General features: G+C 41.6%; 1 protein-coding gene across 8 annotated transcripts in view; it reads right to left on the bottom strand.

Annotated features, from left to right (window-relative positions):
- Nucleotides 1-2,088: 2,088 nt before the first annotated feature.
- The window catches only part of LOC108087462 (pericentrin), a 28,210-nt gene continuing 16,630 nt past the window's right edge, over nt 2,089-13,668 (bottom strand). For 5 of the 8 annotated variants that reach the window (XM_043207760.1, XM_017184824.2, XM_017184829.2 and 2 more), the window contains 8 exons: nt 12,564-12,689; nt 11,044-12,204; nt 10,680-10,847; nt 8,749-9,414; nt 5,894-6,601; nt 3,624-5,782; nt 3,448-3,558; nt 2,089-3,008 (listed from right to left, as the gene is read on the bottom strand). In XM_043207760.1, the coding sequence (XP_043063695.1) occupies nt 2,702-3,008; nt 3,448-3,558; nt 3,624-5,782; nt 5,894-6,601; nt 8,749-9,414; nt 10,680-10,847; nt 11,044-12,204; nt 12,564-12,689 (5,406 nt within the window). In that variant the 3' untranslated portion in view covers nt 2,089-2,701. Of the gene's footprint in view, nt 3,009-3,447; nt 3,559-3,623; nt 5,783-5,893; nt 6,602-8,748; nt 9,415-9,530; nt 9,555-10,679; nt 10,848-11,043; nt 12,205-12,563; nt 12,690-13,668 lie in introns of all 8 variants that reach the window. The other 3 variants (XM_017184828.2, XM_017184830.2, XM_017184827.2) reach the window with 2 other exon arrangements.

The following is a 13,668-nucleotide window of genomic DNA, read 5'->3' as shown; positions in this document are numbered from 1 at the left end:
AATCTTTATGTTATTTGTATATTTTTTTTGTCGTAGGATAATATAAAGACATTCATTGATTTCTGAGTTAGTCACTACTGGACCCTTAAACAATAGTTTTTTATTTATAGTTTTTTTGTTTCTACCTTGTTTTATTTTAGTTTGTTACTTAGTTTGTTATTAAACAGGAAAAAAGAATTTAAAGATTTTCAGGCCCAAAAAAATTTAATAATCCCTAAAATTTGAATAATTAATTATTACATACCTTTTCCCCTTGATTCTTCTTACTGTCGACACCTTTTTTTCACAAAAATTAATTGTTTTGAAATGATTTGCCTTGTTTGTTTTACCCAAAATCTGGATAATTAATCATCTCCTTTGGGGCAGCCCATTAATATTCAAGAGAAACTTTATAAAAACACTCGTGGCAAATGCAAATAAGCGAAAAACTTAACACCGAAACCCGCAATAATCGAGTTCACTGAGTTTCTTTTCCAAATATTTTTGATATTTATGCGAAGAGCAATCTATTCAAATCGCAGACGACTGAATCTCATTTTGTCCTGGCACACGCACCTTTTGAGAAGGGAAAACAAAAACAGAACCCGGATCCGAAAACCGAAAACCGAAATCGAATCGAATGGTAACCGCTCGCAACCGCCGTGGCAAAGTGACAGGATAAGAGTGGCAGGATGGTAGAAGAAGGACTGCTTGCCACAACGACAGGATAGCCAATGCTAGACGATGCGCCATTCAACGCTACCATATGTTAGCGATTTCTCTGCCTGTCCACCGCCGATTTCCACGGTCGCTGCAGGAAAAGCTCTGCTTTTCCGGCCGTAAACCTTCGGCCGACTTCGGCTCCGGCCGACGGAAAGCTCCGCGACTCCTTATCAGTGGGCGGTGTGTTGCTGCGGCTGATAACGAGCTGCCCAGTAATTATCAAGGGTATGCGAAAAGGATTCGTTGACTATTTCAGCGGGTTCGAGAGCACTATGGCAGATGAAATTAATTAATTAACTTGTGATTTTAAATTTTAAAAACCAATTAATATTTTCACTTTCTGAAAACAAATTAAAACTTAACAAACTACAATTGTAGCAAAAGATAAAAAGGATAGGGATCATTTTTAAAGAGGTAATAGATTTTAAAATTCTTTTTTTTTTTTTTTTTTTAATGGTTATAGTATGTACCATATAAAAAGTTGTAATACAATTTTTTATGATTTTTATTTCATATCAAAATCTAATTGTAGCAAACTGATTTTTAAATTGTATACTAATGGTATATAACAAATTTATAAAGGAACATTTACTAAAATATATGATAAGATCTGATTATCTTACTGACTGCAACAATGGAGTTACACAACCTACTTTAAATTAAAAGAGAAGAGTATTTTCAATTTCGCAGCTTAAGTTTTCCCACTCCTTTTGAAGGTTAAAGGGGGGGATGGGCGGTTTTGGGGGAAACGAATCCCTGCTGGACGTGCAAAAACATTGCTGCTTTTGCGTTCATTTGACGGAGAGCCGCCCCGAGGCGAGGTACTTTACTTTATGTCCGGCTTAGGTGTCCTTGCACCACTTGACATTTGTCCGGTATCAACCCCTCAACCTCAACCTGTTGAGCTTAACCGGCACTTCGAAATTGGAACAGCTGCATCCACTTTTGGCCCCTGGCATATTGGCCGAAGCACACTTCTGTTTATTGTATGTTGTTATGCTGGAAGTGCTTATTTACCTTCATCGAGATTTCGGCATATCAAGTATACGCAGTGGGTTACTACCTCGTTTTGGTAACTGATTTATGATTACTGCTTTCTATCTTGAATCCTATTTTTGGAGTTGTATCTAAAAATAAAGGTCTCCTTTTTCATCGTTTTCTTGACTTTTTTATGACCCGCTTACCTAAGGTTCTATTTTTGTGGTCGTGTCCAAAAATAAACGTTTCCTTATTCTCTGTGTCCTCTTCGTTCGTTTTTATTTTGTCTTTATTGTAATTAAGTGCCGTTTCGGACCTTTTTTCCTGGTTTGGGCCAAGTTAACAACGCAATTCACGAAGGCTTGACCTTACTTACTTTAATACAAACCAAAGTAAAAGCCTTGAGAAAAAGTCTTGATACTCACTTTAATTTTATTTCTGCTTATCAAGTACGCAAAATTAATTTTTACTCATTAACATGTTAACTTTTATTTGAATGATGTGATGAATTGAATTCATAATTGTCCAGTGAATCCTCACCCATAAGGCACATTCCATATATGTACAATCAACTTTCGAGTAAAGTGAAAATAAATAATAAACAGAAACGGTTTTCAATATGAAATCAATTTTGGTTTAATCAAACTTATCAGGAAACTTATGCAGTCCAAACTGAAATAAAAGTAAACTAAATATAAGTGACTCTGGGGTTTGTCAGCCAATCAAAATACTGGGACATGGATTAGGTTTATGCTTAATGGCTACATTTGGGCGGTAAATACAAATAACACTTACAGACGATTACATGCCTAAGTTTTGTGTGGTTTGTGGCTTAAAGTAGGTTACAACAGCTTAAGACTTAGTTTTTGGGGGAAATGGTACAGTTAATTAACACTAAAATGGATCGCTTCCTCTACATTCATGATGCTAGCATTCTATAATGTGTCTTCTTCGATATGGCTTCACTTAAAGTTATGGCCTTCCGTTGAGCTTTCCTTTGATGGGAGGTTGAATTTATTCCCTAATGATGCCGCGCATGCGCTCTTTTCGGCTTCTGCATTGTTGGCCAGTCCAATCTTGCCAGCGAAGGCAGGCTGTTTTCACTATTATTGTTGGCGATGGTGCTCTGCAGCGAAGATGTTGGCGCTTGGAGGGTAAAATCCGATGGCAGCATTATCGGTTGCACGGTGCTGTATTTAACCATCGGCGGTGATAAAGGAGCATAACTGAGACGCCCCATGAGGTTGTTGTTATTGGTGGGTTGATTCGAGTTGGATGCAGGCAGTGGGGATTGGGGAGGCGCCACATTCAAATTAAGTCCAGGACTCCTAAAATGATTAATTCGATTAGTCTTCATTCATTTAACAACATTATTTTAAGGTGTATGTGTGGGATTTATTCAGTTTTTAGTGAGTTTTAATTTGATTATTAAAAGAGTGATTGAAAAATAAGCATTAATTTTGTAACAACCCTTTAAACCTCGATTAAAAAGCTATAATAAAAATCTATCTACTCCGGTGACTTTATCAAGTTCTTAAAACGAATTTCTACTCTCTAAATAAAGTGAACTGAAAAGTAAAGTGCTTTTACTTCGAGAACGCAGACCTTCTGGAAACTATTTCTTGGCTGATTCGCCTTTTTTAAGCTTTACTTTCATATTGACGGTCACAAGGGGCATCTTAGAGCTTAGGGAAACGAGAGAATGACGGTTATGACAAGGCTTCTATGTACAGCAAATTGTTTCAGTAAATCCTCGACGATTCTTACCTCTGCTGGGTAATTGTAAAGACTGATTTGCTCACAATCCGCTTGCCCGTGTGCCAGATGCGTCCAATGTATTTAATCCGCTGGATGGCAATGATGGCCAAAGCCACAGTCCTAAAATGGGGAGGAAAAATAAGAATGAGGTTTGTTTGTAAGTGCAAAATCAATAAGAAACCTACTTGAACTTCTTCTTAATATTTCTCTGAATGGGCGGGGCAGCACCACCTCTCAGATTCTGCAGTGCCAGCTGCTCACTGGCTTGATAGCCCTCCAAAGTGAGCTTGAGATACCGCTTTTGGTAGACCAGTGCCTTGCGATGGGACTCCACGCGCAGATAGCGGCCAATCAACTGACGGCATCGCTCCTCCAGTTCCGTGACATTGGTGTTGCCAGCGCCACCCAATTCCTCGCACTTCTTCTGCAACGCAATCCGCTCGCCCACCAAAAACTGCACGGTTTCGACCATCTGCCGGTTCTCCTGGGTATTCTCCGCCAGCAGCGTGTTGATCTCCTTCATCTTCTGCAGAAATTGCGCCGGCACATTGTCATCGGTGCTGTGGGCCAATCGATCGTTGGCTTGGGCCAAAGCCTCGGCCAATTTGGCTTCCCTTTGACCGGAACGACTCACATCAAAACGGAGTTGCGTCACCTTTTGATCCAGGCAATCCCTGCCAGCTTCGGCAGCCAGTAGTTTTGACTTCAGTTCATGGATCTCCGCCTGGAGTTTCACGTTCTCTTGGTGCTGACGGGTGCGAGTGTTGGCGCGACGAGTCTCCGATTCCTGGAGCGTAACTAGTCTGGCCTCCAAGCTCTGGATTTCGCTGGCCTGCAGGGTCAACCGCTCGTTGAAGTGCTCCAACTCGGATTCAGCGGACTCCTTATCCCGGGACAGCTTCTCCATCTCCTGCTTGAGCCTTTCGCAGTAGGCCACTCGCTCTTGAAGCTCCTTTTCGTACCGCTGACGTTCCCGTTCGCTGCTTCGCTGGGCATCCGCTGATCTCTCCCGTTCCCTTTCATTCTGGGCAGCCAGGAGTTTTATTTCACTCCTCAAACGATCTCCCAGTTCGGATTCGAAATCAGCTCGCGGTGATTTCCTCGGTGAGTCGCCAGGTGACTTGAGAAGCAGAGAACTATTCCTTCTACTTTCCGCTCGTTGGAGGGAAGTCAACTGCGTTTGGAGACGCTCGCAACGTTCCCGCTCCTGATCCAACTGCTTGTGGAGCTCATCCTCCGCATCCAAGGCGGTTTCCAGACGCTTTCTCATAGCCTCTATGATGACCACATCCTGCTCTTGGATATCCTGCGAGTGCTGTTTCTCGCCCAGAAGCTCCTTGCTCAACGCCTCGCATTGTTCACGTTCCACGGCTAATTGAGCGCGCAGAGCTTCCAATTGATTGAGGAGCTCCCTTTCGCCAAGGAAGTTCTCGTCATCGGTTCCATTGCCAGTTCCCGGTAGAGTTTCCTCCTCCGTTTGCACTCCCTTTTGCTTCTTCTTGTCCAGATTGTTCTCCTCTTCGCTTTCGATGGCTTTGAGGATATTGGAGTCCAGTTGCGCAGAGTAGTTTAATTCCTTTTCCACTTGCTGGGCAATTTCATCCACCGAATACTGCTTCGAACTGTTTTCGCTGTTCTTCAGGCGTTCCAAATCCCTTTCCAGAGTTAAAACTTGGAGTTCCAGATCTCCGCATCGCCGAAGTGCAGCTTGCAGCTGATCTGCTTTAACCTTGACTTCGCTGTTGAGGATTTCCAGTTCTCGTTTGCGAGCTGCGGCTGCATCTTCACATTGCTGATGGGCGGCACTAACGCAGATTAGTTCCTTGCGAAGATTTTCCCGATCGGAGGCCTCCTGGGCAGCTGTCTCCAGGATCTTGGACTCCAGGGATTCAATGCGTAGTCTGTATTTTCTCTCACTCTCCTCGAGACTTTGTAGATTTTGCGTCTGACGACTAAGTTCTTCCTTTTCCTGCTCAAGTTGTTTTTGCAAATCCTTCAATTTACTTTCCAATTCACTCGTCTGTTTTTCCTTCTCCTTCTCCAAATTGGTCAACTTCAATCGCAATTGATGAACTTCCGGTGGAGTCATTGGCCTGGGCATTTCTGGTGTTTGCATCAGCAGACTGGGTGTCTTGAGCTTGGAGTCCTCTGCTGTCAGGTTGGAGAAGTTGATCTGCCTTGGCACCAAACCAGGTGTGAGACCATCGGTGCTCTGGGCAGTTACTCCCATCGCCTGGAAGTAGTGGGGATGCTCAAAAGTGTTCATCGGATAGGGAGCTATAAAGCCACTCAAGTCGTCGGTGCGCTTGTGTGTTAAATTGGCCACCGCCTCCTTGGAGGTTTCCTGTAAGAAAATAGTGATTATAAGAAGGGTTTCCATAAAAGATACAATAATAATCAGCTACTTCTACAAGTAGTAAATCCAACAAACCACTTGGAAGTACTAAACTCTTACCATTGTCTGGTGTAAGAAGCCTCCTGCTCCTTCGCTCATCTGGAGAGGATTATTGATACTCCTCATGGCCGCTCGTCGCTCCACATCCGGCTCGGGATACTCGGTAATTGATCCGATATCGCTTAATGTGCGGGCACTCAACTTTCCCCCACTTCCTTCTTGTTTTCCTCCTGCAACTCCTGCCGGGGATGAAATCAGGCTGCCATCCTGATGAGCGGACAGAAGCTCCTTCTCTTTGGCTTCCAACTGGTCGCGCAGGTGATCGATCTCATCGTTCTTGTCCGCCAGCATCGTCTCCATGAGATCCGGCAATGCCAGCCGATTGATCATCTCCGTGCGAATCTTCTCCTTCAGCTTGGCGATCTCCGCTCCCTTTTGCTGCACTTCGGCTTCCAGTTTGTCCACCAGACTGCGATCTGGTTGGGTTCGCACAGTGACCTCCGCCTCCAGTCGCATTATCTCCTCCTTGCTGCGCTGCAGCTGCTGGCGCATCGTGGCCATCTGTTTGTCCCGCGCAGTCAGCAGCTCGTTGAGATTCTGCACCTCGCCCTGGAGTTCGTGCACCCGGGTATTCAGATCGGAGGTGCCAGCCCGGTGCAGTTGCTCCGCCCGCTGGCGCTGCTCCTCCAGGCGGCTCTGCAGCGTGGATATCCGCTGCGTCTGCTCGTCCATGCGACCCTGCAGGGAGTCCCGCTCATGTTGGAGTTCCTATAAGAGAAAAAAGATGCAATTTTTAATTTAAATCAAACATTACTATTGGTTGTTCTTAAAATTTATTCAGTAACTTGTAAATATTTTTATTTGCGTAAATAATTCAATAGGGAAAAATATAACGAAATATAAGCAATATTAATATTAATGTTATGAAATTCAATATTAGCTCTTTACTAATTATTTTCGCAACCACAAATTACTTGAATTACTACAAGTTATCATTATTATTGTTTTAATGTGAACTGATCGGAGAGTAATATCATATATTTCTTCTATAATTGTAGGATTCATCCTAGTCAAGTGGTTGGATCTGTTTGTCAGTTTTTTTTTCTCCGGCTTCAGTGGGTGAGTCAATGGCCGACCATTTGACCGTTGGCTTCATCTGCATTTAACCCTTTCCAACTTCAATTAAAGTGGATATATGTATCGTATCTCTGCACCGTGGTTTTTGGGTTATATAAAGTTGAAACTGTAATAGTGTTGACTTCATATAGAGCTACTATGACTATATGAATTGTTTTTTATCTATCCCAAACAAATTCTGGTTTTTCATGAATGAATTTATCTCTTTGTTTTAATGATTCATGATGAGACTTTCACTTCCACTACTAAACAAAATAAGAGGTGATTTTTTCTTTTAAAATGTTTAACTCCTGTAGTTATCTTAATTTTATAATAAACCCTTAAACTTGTTTAAATTCAAATTCCACTGTTAGTTTAAGATAAAAACGCATTAAAAATTGCATCTTGCAAATTGCAAATTCCCGCACTTGTCTCTGTATCTTTGCCTTTGTACTCTTGGAACACTTTGCTCGTGCTGCGGTTGTTTACTTGGTTTTGATCCATTTATATTTATGCGGGTATGAACGCAGCTACCCCGGCAAATCTCCCCCACCCCTCCTCCCCCTCTCCCCTTTTTTCCAACCATTCAGTCTCCCCTTTTTCCAAACAACTCAGCGGGATGCGTGCCGTCGCATAAGGAAATTGATGGAGGCATTACCGCATAATAGTGTTTCAATTGGGATTCAGTGCGAGAATGCATATTGTAAACAGCCTGTGAACCAGGCTCCATTTTTTTTTTATTTTTGGAGTCGTATTTCAAGGGACAAAAGGTACATCACTCAGTGGAAAATGGAAATGTGGCAGGTGCCAGAGGCGCCAAATGATTGGTTCAAGTGGTATGAAAATAGGCGTTGAAGAAAGACATCCAAATCCGAAATGGATCTATTTTTGAAGTGGAACAAACCGGGCATGTGGAAAGTGAAAAGGGAACAAGGAGCGATTTATTTATGAAACAGCGTGTGCCAAATTACAAAAAAACTTTCTGCCATAAATCACAATATCTCAACCAGAACAATCGCACACTGTCCGCAACGAATGCATAAAGAAAAATAATAAACAACATTGTGACATCTGGCGGCACAACAAATTAAATTATGTATATATTTATTTATATTGTGATTGCCTTCAGCGGAATTCATCAAAATAAATAACCATTCTCTGCCGCTCATCAATTGTCGCACTGAGAAACCTTGATCGGACATTAGAAGCTTAATTTGAAAACTCACTCGCAACGGAATCTTTGCACCCAGAAACATTTCTTAAGCTTCCGTAACTTGCAACCGAATTATCAGATTATTTTAACAAAATTATATATATATTTATGTGGCGTATATTCAAGTATTCAAAAATATGTATAGAAACGAGAACATTTCTCCCGATTCAACCGTTCACAGTTTCATTCTGAAGGCAACTGAGAGATGCTTTCGATCGAGAAAACTAATGGGGTTTTATCACAAATAAAAAGGGACTCTTCTTGCTGCTCGGATGCGTGAGTATGGAAAATCGAGAGAGGCAGCATCCAAATATACACAGAGACCAACGGTCCAAATTTTAAATAAACGGTTTAGCCAAGACACTAGCATAACCGTTTCGAGTTCGAATGTAGAAAGATGGGCAGACCTTAGCAGGGACAGAAACCGTTTGGTTCGGAGTTATAGATTTGACAAAAAAAAAAGTTTGAAATATTCCTTGAAGTACTACAGGTATACCGGATTTTTTTAAATTATGATCCTAAATTTAAAGTTGTATTTAAATACCCTTATATCTAAAGCAAATGAGTATCTTTTAAATCAACTTACCAAACAGCCAGCGCGCATTTGATGAACCTGCATCTCCAGATCGCGAACCCGCTTGATGGCTGCTTCTTCGACGCGGGTGTGCCGGTCCAGCTTCTCGGTGACCCGCTGAACTCCCTCCACGGTGAGCGAGGGATGCGAGGGTGAACCCACCGCGGTGGGATCCTTACTGCCATGAATGGAAACATCTTCGGTGACACTCAAACTGGCGGAATTCGAGGCTGTGTTGGAGTTGTGCAGGGATTCCAGGACCTTGGTCTTCTGGTCCAGTGTGGTTTCAATATCACGCAGCTTTTCCGCCACCTGACTCAGAACAACTCCCTGTTCCGCGGATGGTCTTCCCTGCTGCAGTTTCTCCTCCAGCAATCTGATGCGGGATTGATAGCCCTCTCCAATGTCCGTTTTTAAACTATGAACCTCCTGCTGCAGTGCATCATTGTCCCTCATCTGCAAGTTCACATATTCCTCCAGTTGTTTGGCCTTCTCGGCCAGAACTTGTTCATTGAGTGCCTTGGTTTGAACCTGAGTCTCCAGTTCCGTGATGATTTCCCGCAGCACAAAGATCTTGTCTATCGAAGCCTTCAGTTCCACCTCGAATTTATCCCGCTTGGCATTCGATTCATTCAGCTGAAGATTAACCTCTCGTAACTGCGCCTCCAATTGTGCATACTATATAAATACAAAAAATTAATTAGTATTGTTTATTTGGAAACTTAATAATAATTTATGGAGGAATGTGATGAAAAGTGTGCGGGTGCGGATTTCCAGATTAGTGACAAACTTACATGCTTTCGCTTCGTTAACTTCAACTATTTTTTGAGGTGCACGCAGTGGGAAAAGGATTCAGGTGCATTAAATATTAATTTTAGTTGCGATTTGGTTTATTGGGTGCATGCAAAGAGTTAAAAATATATTTACTTGTTTGATTAGAACAAATAACATTTAGGGAGTTTTAAAACATTTTCAGGACTACAAGAAACAGACTTAAATATTAAAAAAACTTAAACGAATTAAGAATAGTATTGTACCATATGACCAAAAACCAAATACAATTAACAAGACATAATTATATACCTACTTGCAGGCCTAACAATTTTGCATAGTGTTTCATGATAAGGAAATATGGATTAAAAAAAGTAGGTAGGAAACTATTGAAAACTTATTTTCATACTTATATATCAAATTCAAGCAAATAAATCAAATTAAACTTTACACTTATAAATCAGCAGCACAGTTTGGTAACATCTCATAGATCATTTGCCAACAAAATGCATATATAGTATCAAGGCGACATTGAAAATTTTCCCAACCCCCAGAGATCTTCAACTTGAGGTAGCTGGCTAAATGGAAACTGATTGAAAGGCTCCGAACTCAAAACACTTGAGTGCCTATATCCACGGGTCTATAAATATGTCGGCACATGCTTACAAAAGCTCTGGCATTATATATACATCGGAATATCGGTGGTTCTGTGGATCGGTGGTGCCCTTGACTTCGTTGAATAGCCCCAATGGGGGATTTACAATTGAATTATACCCAACAGGTGCCCATGCGATTTGGTAAGTTCTTTGTGAAAATGGTTTTAATAGCTTCCAGAATTCAATTCATTGCAAGCAATTTCTGTGTTAATATTTGGAAAATGTGCGGAATTGTGTCAGTTAATAAAAATGAAGGCCACATGCTGGGGAAACTTAAATAATTCTATGCCTATAACCAAACTTATAACCAAAACTAAAGCTATGGAGTAATAATAACCAAAAGATAAAAGAAATACAAATATAGATACATAAAAAAGACAGAGGAAAAGAATTTTGGAACCCAGGCAAAAGAACGCAAACGAAAGTCAACAAACCAAGCCCAAAAATCAAGAGCAAGATCAAGATCAAGTTCAAGATCCCAGAGATTCAAAGACGAGAACCGTGGACAGGACTCACCTCCTCGGAGGCATTGGCATAGGAGCTGTGCTCCTTCTCCTTGTCGCGCAACTGAGCCTTCAGCTGTTCGATTTCGCGCTGGAATTCATCGCGTTCTTGTTCGCGTTCGGCGGCCTGATCCTCCAGGAATCGCCGTGTATCCTTCAGCTGCTTGTCAGCGGTATCGATCTGTGTTTTTGTGTGTTATAGGTTGATTGGGCAAAAGGAGAGGGTTTTGGAAAGGGTGATAAGTTCTTAAAAATCCTGGCTTACAAACTACACGAATTTATCATTTGGATCATGCGTTTAGCACTCAAAGTAAAAGGTGGGGGAAAAAAACTCAAAAGGGGAAAATGATCTTGGGGAAGATCGTTTCTTAACTCACCTGGGATTGCAGATCCTCGCGATCCTTTTTGCCACACTCCACCACTTTATCGCCCTCGCGACAAAAGTCTTCGATCATCTGAAGCAAAGTTACAGTGGAATTGCCAAGATCCCTTGAAGGTTGCTCTTTAACAGGAGATGATGAAAGTAAATGACGTGCTCGCTCTTGGAGAGCTAGAAAACTGGCCGATGATTGATCCAATCCCTGATCCTGAAGGCTCTTCAGTGGCCCCAAACCATAACCCTCATTGTAATCCGTGTGGTTAAGAGAATTCAATTGGGAAAGCTGATCTCTCAGAGCCTGCAATTCCTGTCCCAATTCCGCATTGCGATCAATGGTGTGACTCAGTTGCTGTTGCAAGTTCTGACGATCTGCCTCCGATTTAATGAGACGATTTTTCAGCTGAACCAGTTGGAAGGACAACTCCGAGGCATTTCCCGCATGCTGCTGCAGATCTGGCGGCAATGAGGTGTGTGTTTTTCCCGCCTCCGGATTGCTGTTCTTCCTCTGATTAGCCACGCCCATTTGCTGATCATTCAGGGAGTTTGTGCGCAGGAATTTCGACAGGACTTGCTGGGCAGCAGCTGTGGTTTTGAGACCATCCTCCGCCTCGCAGCAGAGTTCGTGCTCCTGTTTCTCCTGCTCGTCCAAATGCTCCGTGGAATCATCGTGTGGTCGCTGCTTTTGCAAATCCTCCGACAAATGCAAAAGGTAGGAAGCCTCCGACTTCAAGCGCTCCAGGCAATCGTTCAAATCGAAATCCTCACTGGGCTCCTCGTTGCTCTTGCTGTCGATGAACTGCACCAAACTGGGATCCTCGACCACTTCCAGCAGACTGTGCACATCCGGCACTCGGAGCATTTGCTTGGTGTTATTTAGAGAGCTACTCAGAGTAACCTCCAGGTCATCGCCCGCATCTTGACTGCGACTGTGGATTAGAAGGCGTTGCACCTCCTCGGAGAGCGTGGCATTCAGATCCTCCTCGCAGTTGGCCACACACTTGGCCAGGCGGCACAGCACGCTGCGGAAACTCTTGGACAGCTCCCGCAGACCATCTCGTTCGGTGATCACCTGCTCCAGATCCCGGGCAGCATCGAAGGTCAGGTGGCGCTTGTTCTTCCGGTTCAGCTGCTTCTCGTATTCCAGTTTTATGCGCGACATCTGGGGAGGATTGAAACAAATGGTTATTTTATATTTTAAATGCATTTATCAAGGAGAGTAAGTAGGTAAACCAATATCTAATTTATAACCCTGATTATTTTTTACTTTAAACAAGTTCTCTAGTAATTTTTGAACGGTTTTAACATTATTTTTTTGGCTATCAAAACTTGCAAACATACGAATTTATCATATATGTATATTTCTGACTAAATGGTTTATTGATTGCAGTTGTTGAATCCTTCATTTTCAGTGCCATATTAAAATCAAGAACAAAGGGCTTTTAAATTTCAATATTTTTTTTATATTATTTTCTTGTTTTGTCCCTTCAATGTAAATCCTTTATTTATAGTTTTACTCACCTCGTCGGCATGTTTAATATTCAGCTGAGTGATCTCCAGTTGACTCTTGGCCGTAAACTTCTCGCGTAGTAAAATCAGCTCCTTGGGCCAATGCTGATCGTCCACGGTGTTTTCCGACAACAAATTCTGAAAATGCAAATTGTTTACATGGATTAAAATCCCATTGTTTATGGACAATGTGTGAAAAGCTGTTGCAACAATCGGCTGCATATTGCACGAAAGAATTCTCGGAGACAGATCAAGCTTTCGAAGGGAACTTTTCCCGCCTTTCACCAGAGCATAAATATTTATGGTTTCAACTCAAAATATTTACATGATATAGATGGGAAATGATCTGTGTATTTTCTTTTTATTTTTAATCTTCATTCTGGCTTATCTAAAGTCAGAGAAACATTCGAGTGTGTCGAATCCACAGAGGGTGGCAAAGACGGAAACAGTCAGATACATAAATCTTAATAAAAATCTTCCCCACCCAAAAAAAAAGTCGAAGAAGAAAAAAAGGGAGTGGATGGATTTGTGGTTTATTTTTGGATAAAGCCACACACCCTCTCTGATGAATTAAACATTAAATCGTATTAAATACAATTAAATAAAGCTCAAAGATGACGATTTTAAGAAGCAATTCAATGAATTATCATCACCAAGTTGTCTTATCTCTGTGAGTTTATACTCAACCTCTCTCGTTATTTCTCTCAATTATACAGTAAGGGGTCGCGATCCCGGCAGATTGTGAGTTTTCTTTGTTTTCAATATTTTCCAATATTTACTTAAGGCTTTTACGTAGGCAAACCGTGCCAAACAGATATGTATAATCGAAATTATATTAAAATATAAACATTTTGCTATACAATTGGGGAATTCTTTGAAGATATAGCTTAAATACTTTGTGTAAATTAATAAAGATTAATGAAATATTATAAAACAGTTCTTAACTCCTGAAACACACCATAGTAAACCCCTTTGTTTATTTGGAAAAACCCTGTTTTGCTAGAAATAAAGCTTTTCAAATCACTGAGTAAGTAAAATTTGAAATTTTATTTTCGTCACTTGCAATTCTACATTTCATGTGCACTCAGCATATAGTATATATAGTATAGGAATACGT

The sequence above is a fragment of the Drosophila ficusphila genome, unplaced genomic scaffold, assembly GCF_018152265.1.
Source record: "Drosophila ficusphila isolate 14025-0441.05 unplaced genomic scaffold, ASM1815226v1 contig_286, whole genome shotgun sequence".
Classification (NCBI taxonomy): Eukaryota; Metazoa; Arthropoda; class Insecta; order Diptera; family Drosophilidae; genus Drosophila; species Drosophila ficusphila.
The sequence above is the reverse complement of the archived record's forward strand: the minus strand, read 5'-3'. Positions and strand labels throughout refer to the sequence as shown.